General features: G+C 48.4%; 2 protein-coding genes across 2 annotated transcripts in view; both read right to left on the bottom strand.

Moving 5' to 3' along the window:
- Positions 1 to 369, bottom strand: part of LOC138363004 (synaptogenesis protein syg-2-like) — a 233,697-nt gene extending 233,328 nt beyond the window's left edge. The window contains exon 1 of the mRNA XM_069321682.1: positions 132 to 369. Coding sequence (XP_069177783.1) covers positions 132 to 291 — 160 coding nt within the window. The 5' untranslated portion in view covers positions 292 to 369. The remainder of the gene's footprint in view (positions 1 to 131) is intronic.
- A 410-nt stretch (positions 370 to 779) lies between these two features.
- LOC138363202 (uncharacterized) lies at positions 780 to 1,175 on the bottom strand. The gene has a single exon (XM_069322198.1). The coding sequence runs from the start codon at positions 1,173 to 1,175 to the stop codon at positions 780 to 782; it is 396 nt and encodes a 131-aa protein (XP_069178299.1).
- Between the last annotated feature and the right edge of the window lie 11,792 nt (positions 1,176 to 12,967).

Below are 12,967 nucleotides of genomic sequence, written 5' to 3' on the forward strand. Positions count from 1 at the left end.
CAAGCCGACGCACCGCCCGGCCGAGTCAACGCCAAGCCGACGCACCGCCCGGCCGAGTCAACGCCAAGCCGACGCACCGCCAAACTACGCATTAATCATATGAAAACAAGATGACCGAGGCAGCGACTTACCATAGACGGTGAGGGTGACGATGGCTGACACAGTTGGAGAGTCGTTAAAGTCGACCCGGCACTTGTAGGTGCCAGAATCAGGCCCCCACGCGGGGTCAAGGGTCAAGCGGGTGCCGCCTGGGTCAGTCCTGAGGCGCTCTCTCAGCGAGGGGTCAACCATCTCCTCCCGCCGCTCCCCTTCACGGAGGTCAAGTCTGAGGGCAGAACAACAGGTTTTGTTTACCTTACAGCTGGCAGGAAGATGGGGGGGGGGGGAGTGTGTCGGTGAGAGCCAAGGGGGGAGGCGTTGGGCAAGACTTGGGTAGGGTGTGTGGAGCGACCGGGGTGGGTGTGGAGCGGCCGGGGTGGGTGTGGAGCGGCCGGGGTGTGGGGGGGTGATCATCTATAGGAAGCATCAAGACTAACATACACCGTTGTTTATGTCATAATGGTAACACAGATTTTGCAGGAAAACGATGATTTTGGTAAATAGTAAAAGTAAAACTCACCGAAGAAACAATTGGTAAATTATTTCTTCGAATAATGCAGTGAAAATGTCCAAATGATGAATCAGGATGCGAGTTTTCTGTTTTTGTTCGTAACTTGGCAGCAACACCATTATGTCTGTCAACCATATTCGCAGCACCGTTGGTAGATAAGCATGCAAGTTTACTCATAGCCAAACCACAGAACCTGCTCGACTTTCTCCAAGATGTCCTGGCTTCTTGTTGTGTCATGCATGGGGATAAATTTAAGTAGTTCATAAAAATTAAATTTACAGTTACAGGCCCTGATGAAGGCAGCAGGCTGTGCTATTGCAGCGATGTCAACGCTCTCATAAATAGCAATAGAAAAATGTTCAAATCTTGATGATGCGGCCTTCAACTGTTTCAAATTACCTGACATTTCATCAATCTGTTCAGCAACAGTGTTCCAAGTTAATGAAATAATGAATAAATCTTTAAATAAGTGTGCTTTCTCTGGACAAACAATTTGAGCCGTTTTTACAAAGCATTGCTTTACGAAATCTCCTTCACTGTAAGAATTCCCACTTATGGCGATCATTGAGCCGAGTTCATAGCTTGCAGTAACGGAAGCGACATTACCTTTCTCAATTTTCGTAAAACAGGTCTGTTGCTGTCTCAAGTTGGCATTTAATTCCTCGAGTCTTGAGACACGCACTGGGCCTTCATATGTATCGTAAGATCGATGATTCGTTTCATAATGTCTTTTTCAAAGTGTACTCTTTTTGGCATGGCAATGCTGCTGTTGCAAATTAAACAATGTTTCTTTCCATTCACCGTTGTGCAAAAATATTGTAATTCTTATTTGCCTTTAAAACACTCGCCCTTCTTTGTTCACTTTCCTTTTTCACTTAGCTGGAGGAGCACCAGCCATTTTAAAGATGATGTGGAATATGAGAAGAAAAAAATCACTGGTTAAAAATCTTATCAAAATTTAGGTCAGCTTAACAGTTAAGAGTCATGTTTAGTTTTACAAGTCTTAACTCGCTTGCCTCATAGCTGCGTTCATGTTCCTTTTGTCCTTTTGAAATCTATTAAAAGGTGATAGATTAAATTATACAAACTGCAATTTTGGCCGTTAAATGACCGTATTGTTAAATGACCAAATTCTTTGTGCGGCCGCAGGTGTTTGCAAAGAGCCACATGTTTGACATGCCTGATTCTACAACACTTTCGATGGGGTATCGGGAACACTGACCCACTGTCCATTATATGATCCTCAAAACTCAGATTGCACTACACTTTGTACAGTCATCAAGTAACTTGGGAGACTAGGAGACTTGGGATGACTAGTGACCTTAATTAGGCTCTTAGCCAAGGCAATAATACACCAGTAGTTACATTGCTTCTTCTTCACTACTCCGGTACTACAGCCTCTTGCTCGGTACACACACTTCCTCCTGAGTGTGTCTAATGCGTCTCATTCAGCTGAGGAGCAGCTGAATTATCCTTTAGCGTAGCTTCACCCACTCATGTGTCCCACAATGTATGTCATATTGAGGTTCAGCATTGGTACTGGTCATCAATAATAAATAACATACACAAACAAATGATATGGAATTTAATGCGTTAAAAATACTGTAAAGTTACAATACTCTCCTTACACTTCAGTTGCCACTGAACCAACTGATTGGTGCCTATGCTGCTAAGCTGGTCGCAGTCAGTTAAACTCAAGAGCCTACTCCACCGCATGCACCCCAACACAGTGGAATCTTTCTCGCGCGTAAGCGTCCTCATTAGGGGCCAGGAAATTGCAACTGGTGACACACTCACTCTCGGTAAAATCTGCTGGAGAATGTTCACTTCTTGCATTGGTCTGAGATGAAGATGTCACTCTGTCTTTTTCCTATTGCTCTGGCCCATAGAAATGCAACGATCCATTTTCAAACAACCAAGCACTTACAAAGACTGGTGGCGGGAGCTATGTGGATTTGGCATTGTCTCACTACACAAGTTGTGCTCCGGTGATTGATGAAATCTATCCGCCAAAGACTGAAGGTAACGTTGGAAGCAGGTTGATGAGGAGCTCGGTAGAGTAGGGCATGTCCTGATCAATAATGGATACTCTAATGGAAATCAAAAAGGTGGTTACCTGCCATGTGACTTCAGATACAACAAACAACAGGTCATCATCGGTCCCTACTATTAAAATATTCTACAGGAACATCTTCTCCACGGTTCACAAAACGAAAGAGAGGGTCCTGAAAAATATTATTGATAGAAATGTGACTGCTACTGACACCAACCAGAAGATTAAACTAATAATATACTATAAGAGCCCCGTGTTCCTCGCCATTTCCCCCTCCTCCATCCCCTTGTCCTCCCAACCATTCCCCAGTCCCCTCGTCCTCCCAGTCTTTCCCCCTCCTGGTCCCGTCATCCTCCCCACCATTTCCCCTCCCCGTCCCGTCATCCTCCCCGTCCCCTCGTCCTCCCCACCATCCCCCACTCCCCCGTCCCCTCGTCCACCCGAAAATTCCCCCCCCCTCCAACATCCCCTCGTCCTCCCACACCATTCTCCCCACCCCTGTCCTCTCGTCGTCCCCTGCCATCCCCACAATCCCCCGTCCCTTCGACCTCACTACTAATGCCCACAACCCCTCATCCACTCGTTCACCCCACCATCCCCCACTACTCCATCCCCTCATCCTCCCCACCATTCCCCTTTCCCTCGACCCTCGTCCTCCCCATCATTCTCTCACATGAAAAACACAGTTTAAAAAAAAACATGTTTTTACCTGTCACAGACGTGACATCTATATAGATTGTATTTAAAAACGTGTGTATTCAAATGCAACGTTGTTGTATTTGAATTTCAAAGCAATCGGTGAAGACATTTCGGAGATTTCCCTCACATGAAAAACACACAGCATGTGTTGCTTTTACTTCCAACAGATGGCCCTGTTTTTAAAAAACCATGTTTTTACATGGCACAGACGTGACATCTATATAGTAGGTATATAAAAATACGCACATATTCGAATGCAACTTTGTGTCAAAATTTCAAAGCAATCGGTGAAGAGCTTTCGGAGATTAGCGATTTTGAACAAACGAACATTTACATTTTTATTTATATAGACTAGTTGCACCCGCCCACAGCAACTTTCTCCCGTCTCCCAGTCCTCCCCTCAATTCCTCCCTTCCCCTCGTCCTCCACACCACCTCCCATTTCCCTGTCCCCTCGTCCTCCCTGATATTCCCCCCCCCCCCTCCCCCATCCCCTTGTCCTCCCCACCATTCTCCATTTCCTTGTACCCTCCTCCCCACTATTCCCATACCCCTCGTCCTCTCCACCATTATCCCCTCCCCTTATCCCTCATCCTCCCCACCATACCCCACTCCCTTGTCCGATGCATTCCCAAATGATCTGATGTTCCCAACAGAAAACTGGAAACATCAAATGATCTGATGTTCCCATCACTGAAATAAGAAAAATAATTAAACGGAATGAAAAACAATGACAAAATAAAAAAATAAACTATACTCACGAAATGAATGGTATGGTAAACAACACAGTTCAATTCCAGGGCAATGTCACACAAAATAATGAAATCAAAATGAAAATAAATCAAAATCGATGAAATTTCAATTTATCATTGCAATCAGAAACATTGACATGGAATCATAACATATTTAGTATAGCGAGTGTTGCTCTTACGTGCAACATATAGCACTGTTTTTCAAACAAAGCATGGTTTTTACCTATCACAGGTGTGGCATCTATACTTATACTCACGAAATGAACGGTATGGTAAACAACATAGCTCAGTTCCAACGCAATGTCACACAAAATAATTAAATCAAAATGAAAATAAATAGAAATATACGAAAATTTAATGTCAATTGTTATGATCCCAGGTAGCCGAAAAACGAGTCTCCCCTTTGAAAATTATTCTATCAAGCCTGACCTGACTAGGAGGTCGGAAATACAGACATGAAGATTCATATATAAAAATGATTGGGTAAATTTTACACGGAGTTTAAGATTATGAGCAGTAAATAAGGAAATAGATAAATGACTGGTTAGGAGATGTGGATAGTTTGCTGGAGGCGTGAGGCTCGTTTCTGGAGGGATTTGACCTCACTTGAGGCCAGACATCACAGGGGGAAAGCCGCGCTTCGTTGAGCTCCCATCAGAAGGGAACCCCTAGTGATATATCTCTAAGAGAAGAGAAGTGTGTAGACGTGCCAGCTGTAGAATCGAGCTGGGAACGTTGTGGTCTCAAGTCCTGGTCGACGAGAAGAGTATTAAACCGCCCAGAGGCATTATCGTGGGCCGTGGTAGCGCCCTGACCAAGCTTCGTCAGAGGGAGGAGCGCCCTCGATTAGACAATCTGTGGTTTGTCTTTGGGGAAGAAGTTGCTGAGAACTTCGAAGCCAGCACAGATGAAGTAGTTGATGAGACTCCAAGGTAGTGGAGGCGAGGACCTCGAGCTGTGAGGAGAAGCAGTGAAGAGGAGTGTCACATGCTTCTGTAGAGGTGGTGAAGCACCATAGTTGCTCGAGGAAACTTCATGGTGTAGTAGCCAGGAGAGCTGTGGAGGACCCTAGCAGAAGGGTGAAGCACCGTAGTTGCTCAAAGAAACTTCATGGTAGCAGCCTGGAGGAGCTGCAGAGGATCCTGGTAGTTAGGCCCAGAAGAACCTGAAGATCAGGGTAGTGAACTTCCAGAGGTGGAAGGGAAGTTCTGGTGGATTACTTGCAGGGAGTTGATAGTGTTTGGTTGTCATTAGCGTGCAAGACACAGTGAGAGGAGTGATTGTTGGCATTCTTATGTCAAGGAGTGTTTTATTCTGAAGTTTAGAGTTACGGACATAGGCTGGATTACCTACAAATGTATGTGTTCTAGGACTGATAGTGATCGATTGATCATTGTTGTGTATCAAGGAACATTTATACTGATATATGTTATTGCATTCACATGCTGATTTTCCTTTGTACACATTTATAGATACATATATATTTTGGTAGCAGTCTTTCCTGTAGACATATTTTATTAAATATGACCGAAAAAGTAAGATTAATAATTCTAACACGAATTTTCTCAATCTTTCGTACATTATGCTTCACTGTTGGAGGTAAATCAAAAATCACTTCTCCAAAATTCATTTTTATTTCTAGTCTGACGCGACACGGGCGCGTTTCGTAAAACTTATTACATTTTCAAAGACTTCACAAATACACAACTGATTAGAACTTGCATTTCCCTGATTTTATATCTACTTTTGAGTGAGGTGGGAAGGGTGATGTGGCATTAGAGGATATTAATAGGGTATTAAAAGTATCAACACAAGACAGAACACGAAACAATGGATATTGAATAGAAGTGTTTGTAGAAAGCCTATTGGTCCATATTTCTTGATGCTTCTATATTGGAGCGGAGTCTTGAGGTGGGTAGAATATAGTTGTGCAATAATTGGCTGTTGATTGCTGGTGTTGACTTCTTGATGTGTAGTGCCTCGCAAACGTCAAGCCGCCTGCTATCGCTGTATCTATCGATGATTTCTGTGTTGTTTACTAGGATTTCTCTGGCGATGGTTTGGTTATGGGAAGAGATTATATGTTCCTTAATGGAGCCCTGTTGTTTATGCATCGTTAAACGCCTAGAAAGAGATGTTGTTGTCTTGCCTATACCTCCAACAGTGAAGCATAATGTACGAAAGATTGAGAAAATTCGTGTTAGAATTATTAATCTTACTTTTTCGGTCATATTTAATAAGATACATATATATATATATTCTCTTGCTGATAGTGCAACAGTGTATGTAGACTTGATCTACTTGGGGAGGTTGATAGTATCAGGTGGTGAATCAGGAGATAGGATACCACTCGGTAAACTGATAATAGAGTTCTGATGGTGATGGAGTGCAACCTGATTGTAATAGTATAGAGTATAGGATTCATTATTATTATATGTGTATATGTATTGTGTATGTGCTCTGTCCAGTAAATGTATTCAAATTTGCTGGTATTTGACCTTGTCCTAGTGAGGCTTCCCAGGAAATAGTACAGAAGGAGTAAGTAAGTAAGTAATTATCAAAAGAAGGCACCAAACCGGGAAGGCTATGTAGCACCATCAAATACGCAAAATAATCAGAGGGCGCTAAATATCACCAAGGATGCCAATACGAGAACAAAAACGCATAAGGCGAACGATATCAAAAGTATCCGAGTCACCAAGAATTCTATCGAGGGACAGGTGACCGCGAGGGGCGGTCGGAAAGCAAGACACACGCTCGTCCTGGAAGTCAGGACATTCAAGAAGGACATGCACGACCGTAAGAGGGACAATGCAACTAGGACAATAAGGAGCAGGGCGGCGCTCCATCAAGTGACCATGGGTTAAGCGAGTATGGCCAATACGCAACCTCGCTAGAGCTGTTTCCCACCGCCGGTTACGGTGGAAGGAGGACGGCCACGAGGAAACACAACATTTAAGAGTACGTAGCTTGTTACCAGTAACAGACAACCAAGAAGCCTGCCAACGGGTAAGGACTGAGGAATGGATAACCGGGTAAAAGTCGGAATACGGAATGCCTTTACGAGAGATGGGACAAGAGCGGACAGCTTCCTTAGCGGCAGCATCCGCACGCTCATTTAAAGACACGCCAATATGGCTGGGAACCCAACAAAACTCAACCGACTTAAATTTACTGTGAACGAGAAACAGCCAATGCTGGATCTCGACAACTACCGGATGAACTGGATTAAAGCACCCGAGAGCCATGAGGGCACTACGAGAGTCAACAACAACCACAAAGGAAGACTGACAACGAGAAAGCAGGAGACGAAGAGCATAGAGAATAGCATAAAGTTCCGCTGTAAAGATGCTAGTCTCCGGAGGCAAGCGACACATATAAGTGCGATCAGGAAAAACAACAGAGTAGCCAACACCGTCCGCTGACTTAGACCCATCGGTGAAGACAGAAACGGAGCGGGAGTGAGAAGAAAAGTGCTCGAGGAAAAGGCGTTTTAGAACTGTAGGAGGGGTAAAAGCTTTAGTGATACGAGTCAAGGATGTACAAAACCGCGGAAGAGGGACCCTCCACGGGGGCAAACAAGGAACAACACGAGGAGAAACATCAGAAATACGAACGGAAAGAGAATTCTGCAGGCGAGATAACCGGACAGAAAGAGGGAGGTGGTGAAGAGGAACAGGAACCGCAGGAGGGGTAAAAGTTAAAGCACGACAGAGACGAGAGGAAGGATGTTGCAAGGACCGCGCAAGATAGCGAAGACAGTAGCGATCACGGCGGTCCTGGAGAGACAGGAAGCCAGTGTCAACATACAAGCTAAGGACGGGAGTCGAACGAAAGGCACCAGAACTGAGGCGCAACCCAGTATGGTGCAAAGCATCAAGACGGCGAAGAGTAGAAGGAGAAGCAGACGAGTAAGCAGGGCAACCATAATCGAGCTTAGACAGGACGAGAGAGGAATGTAAAGCAAGGAGAGTGCGCCTATCTGCCCCCCAAGAAGTATGGGACAAGACCCGAAGGAGGGTAAGGGACTTAGAGCACTCAACACGGAGGTAAGAGATATGGGGAGACCAAGACAAACGAGTGTCAAGGAATAACCCCAAAAGCTTCGCGGAATCTTTGTATTCAAGGGGATGACCATAAAGTGACAAAGAGGGACGAAGAACAACCCGTTTCCGCGTAAAAGTCATGGCACAAGTCTTAGACGTAGAGAACTTGAAGCCATGACCTGTGGCCCAAGACGACACGGCATCAATCGCAAGTTGAAGCCGGCGTTGAAGGAGAGGCGAATCATCACCCTGACAACAAAGGGTAAGATCATCGACATAGAGAGCGGAGAAGACACCAGAAGGAAGAGAGGAAAGAAGACCATTGAGGGCAACCAGAAAAAGAGTAGTGCTCAGAACACTACCCTGGGGCACACCTTCGTATTGCTGAAAAGAGGGAGAGAGAGCGGTACCAAGGCGCACCCGAAAGGAACGACGAGAGAGGAAGCTGCGGAGAAAGAGAGGGAGATGACCACGAAGGCCAAAAGAATGAAGTTGAGATAGGATATGATAACGCCAAGTGGTGTCGTAAGCCTTTTCTAGGTCAAAAAGGACGGCAACAACGGAGGTCTTCGCAGCAAAAGCAGTACGTATATAGACCTCCAAGTTCACCAGGACATCTGTCGTGCTGCGGCACTTGCGGAAACCAAATTGAGAAGGGGAGAGGAGGTGATGGTGTTCCAGGAACCACATCAGACGAACGTTAACCATACGTTCAAAGAGTTTGCAGACACAACTTGTGAGAGCAATAGGGCGAAAGTCCTTAGGGGAAGTACCCAGAGACCCTGGTTTGCGAACAGGGAGGACAACGGCATCGAGCCAGTCCTCAGGGACTGACGACGACTCCCAGATCCGATTATACAGACTCAGTAAATACTGAGACGTGCTCGGAGGGAGATGGCGAAGCATCTCATAATGAATACCATCGGAGCCCGCCGCCGTAGAACCGCAGAGGGCCAGGGCAGAACTAAGTTCAGAGAGAGAGAAGGGATCATTATAGGGAAGCTGAAGATGAGTGCAGAAATCTAAAGGACGAGACTCAAGGACAGGTTTACGAAGAAGGAAAGATTGGGGAAGATGAAGACCAGAGCTAACAGAAGAAAAGTGGGAACCCAGTTCGGAAGCGACCTGCAACGGGTCCGCCACAAGAGTATCATGGAGGTGAAGGACCGGTGAAACATCGGGAACGAACTTACCCGCTATCTTGCGGATACGCTTCCAGATCTGGGCCAGAGGGGTTTCGGACGTAATTGTCGAGACATAAGATGCCCAACATTCACGTTTAGCCGCACGGATGGCCCTACGGGCCACCGCACTCGCTTTCCGAAAGAAAAGAAAAGAATCGGTCGTCTGCCTACGGCGGTGCTTCTTCCAGGCTGCACGCTTACAGCGGACAGCCCGAGCACAGTCCGCATTCCACCAGGGAACGCACTTCCGTGGACCCCGAGAGGAAGAGCGAGGAATAGAGCGGAGGGCAGCGTCGAAGACAGTGTCATGAAAAAGGAGGAGAGCGCGAGAGAGGGGCAGAAGGGAGAGGTCAGAGAGAGTAGCACTGAGGGAAAATAGGGTCCAGTCCGCCTTAGCAAACTGCCACCTAGGGAAAGAGAGGGAAGGGCGAAAAGAGAAAAAGGAAACAAGGATGGGGAAATGATCACTTCCATGGAGGTCATCAAGAACCTGCCATGTGAAATCTAAGTAAAGAGAAGAAGAGCAGAGAGAAAGATCAAGACAAGAAAGGGTGCGAGTTCGAGAGTCCAAATGAGTGGGCTCACCAGAATTCAGAAGAGACAGGGAAGAAGAGAGGAGAAACGGCTCAAGGAGGCGACCCCGGGTATTCGTCAGAACGTCACCCCAAAGAGAATGACGACAATTGAAGTCACCCAGCAGGAGCACAGGCTCCGGCAAGGAGTCTAGGAGGTGTTTCAAATCAGGAAGAGAGAGCGGGACACTCGGGGGGAGATAAATGGAACAAACTGTGTACCATTTCCCCACAAAGATACGAGCAGCAGAACAATGGAGAGGCGAAGGAAAAAGTAAAGGGACAAAGGGAACATCAGCCCGAATCAAGAGAGCAGAAGAATTAGAAGCCCCAGCAATGGCTGGGGGGGGGGAGAGAAAGGAATAGCCACGAAAACGACCAGGACGAGCACCAAGCATCGGCTCCTGGAGACAGACACAAAGGGGCGAAAACCGCGAAACCAGAAGTTGGAGTTCGAGGAAATTGGCGTAATAACCTCGAACGTTCCATTGAAGAATGGACAACGACGAGAAGAGAAAGGACAAAAACAGAGAACAAGGAAGAAACAAAGGCGAAAGACCAACAGAGCACGTTAAAGAATATCAGGGTCGGGATCAGGGTCAGCAAAGTCAGGGTTAGGGGGCATGGGTAAACTGAGCAAAGACGGAGGGAAGGAAACGGGAGAACAGATCAGAGGTGGGCGGGCAGGGTCCGGAGGAGGAGGAGGAGGAGGAGGAGGAGGAGGAGGAGGAGGAGGAGGAGACAACGGAGAGGAGCAGTCAAGGACAGCAGCAGGAAGAGGGGGAGTAGAAAGAGAGGAGCGCACCCCAGCAAGAGCAGCAACCGAAAGGGAAGCAGGGGCCAAAGAAACCTCCATAGCAGGAACAGGGGGCGCAAGCACTGAAACGGGAGTGGAAGGAGCAACAGAGCCAGAAGGAGGAGCTGAGGAAGAAAGCGAAGCCTTCTTACCCGCCGGGGAAGAGGAAGGAGAGGAGCCAGGCTTACGCTTCTGACTTAAAGAGACCGGTGTCCCAGCAACTACGTACCGGGCAACGGATTCCAGTGTCTCAACAGGAGAAGCCGAACGAGAGCACACACGACGGCCATTAGGAGAGCGATGGACATCCGCCCGCACCGACAGGCGGCGGGGAGAGCCGATAGATGGAGGAAGAGGATGGGAAGGAGGATCGGAGGGGGACGAGGAAGGAGACACAGAAGACACGACAGACCGGGTAGAAGGAAGGGGAACCCCAGACAGAGGACCAGGAGGAGGATTCTTCGGGAGAGAACCCAAAGGGACAGAGGAGGGGGCAGTGGGCGCATCAGGGTCCAAGGCCTGGAAACGGTTGTGAGTCTGAGGAAGGCGGGAAGGACGAGGAGAGGAAGAGCGCAACACGCGAGCATAAGAGATATTAGCGTAAGGCGGGAGCCGGCGAACCTGGCGCCTCGCCTCAGGAAAAGATAAACGCTCCCGGTGCTTCAAGTTGAGGACGGCTGCCTCAAGCTTGTAATGGACACACGCACGGGAGAAGGTAGGATGGGCCTCACCGCAGTTGAGGCAACGAGCCTGGGGAGAAGCGCACTCCGACTTAGAGTGACCTTCGCCACCACACAAAGGACAGAGAGAGACAGTCCCGGAGCAGCGGAGGGCACCATGCCCAAACCTCCAGCACTTGTTGCAGAGCCGAGGAGAAGGAATGTACTCCTGGACAGAGCACCTGGCACCAGCAAGAATGACAGAGGGTGGAAGGGTCCTACCATCAAAGGTAATCTTCACAACCCGGAGGGGTTGACGGCGACTACCACGAGGGGGACGAGTAAACGTGTCCACCTGGAGAATAGAATGGCCCTGGGCAGCGAGGATATGTCGAATATCGTCGTGGCAGTCGCGCAGGTCCCGAACACCGGTCGCAACATGGGGCGGGAGCAAAATAGTGCCAACACTGGCATTCAACTGGACGTTCTTCGAGACCCGAACGGGGGTCTCGCCAAGGCAGGATAAGGCAGCCAAGCGGGAAGCAGCATCCTGAGAAGGAGCAGCAACGACACGTGCACCGAAACGAGTGGGGTTAAAAGTAATGGAGGCATCCACGGAATCAATGAGATGTCGATGAAGGGAGAAATCGTCAGGAGGCGCAGAATCAAGAGGGAGGAGATCAAAATATTTGGCCCACGAAGCGGGACCAAACAAGGCTTGATAGGTAGCAGAACTGGAAGGAATCGAGCGAGGGCGGCCGTGACGAGAACGGCGGTGAGAACCCCCAGAGAGAGAGGGGTTAAAAGGCGCAGTAGTAACAACTAGAGAAGGAGCCGCGCCAGGGGACGAAGTAGTCACCACTGGGGGCTTGGGGCTCGACCCAACCACAGAGGAGGGAGGGGAGCCAGGGGAAGGAGTCAGAGAGGCCAAAGGAGGAGCAAGGTCGGGGCCCAATGCAGCGGAGGCTACAGAGCCCGGTCTTCCAATACGGACCGACTCGGGGGCTTGGTCGCCCACCCCACGAGCCTGAAAAGGTAAGCCAGAAGCAGCCGAAACAGGGGTTATCATCTTGACGAAATTACGAATTCACTCACGAATGTGCCCCCACACCCACCATGGAGCCACAATTAGAGGCAGGACACCCAACAAGAAGCTATCGCCGATCTTGTCGGGGGGCCTCCTAGGGGTGCGTCGTGAGTATACGCCCCACAAACGCCACCTTAAGAAACCGACAGTCCGTCGAGATCGGGTTCAGTGACGAAGTGGGGATTGACAATAAAAGGTTCCCCTCGCTCTCGACGTCGGGTACTGCAGTTCTACGGGTGCAAGAGTATGCCTCCTCAAGCACCCGGGCGTCAAAGTAGAAGAAGTCCAAGGGAAGAACCAGAACGAGCAAAAGGTCGGCAGGAAACGGCAAGCAGATAGGAGAAGAGGGGGGAGAAAAACGAAACAGAAGGAAAAGGAAAAGATGCCCAGCAGAATTGGAGAGGACGGCAGCAGGAGCACAAGGCTAGAAAAGGACAGAGGACTGTCCCAAGGAGCATCACACTCCGGCAGCCGCCCACTAAGCCCCCAGACGGCGTAGTACAGAAGGAG

Source organism: Procambarus clarkii, chromosome 10 (assembly GCF_040958095.1).
Source record: "Procambarus clarkii isolate CNS0578487 chromosome 10, FALCON_Pclarkii_2.0, whole genome shotgun sequence".
NCBI classification, from domain to species: Eukaryota; Metazoa; Arthropoda; class Malacostraca; order Decapoda; family Cambaridae; genus Procambarus; species Procambarus clarkii.

Excerpts from the sequence above, each read along its gene's own strand:
- LOC138363202 (XM_069322198.1), bottom strand. The coding sequence starts at position 1,175 with ATGATCGCCATAAGTGGGAATTCTTACAGTGAAGGAGATTTCGTAAAG.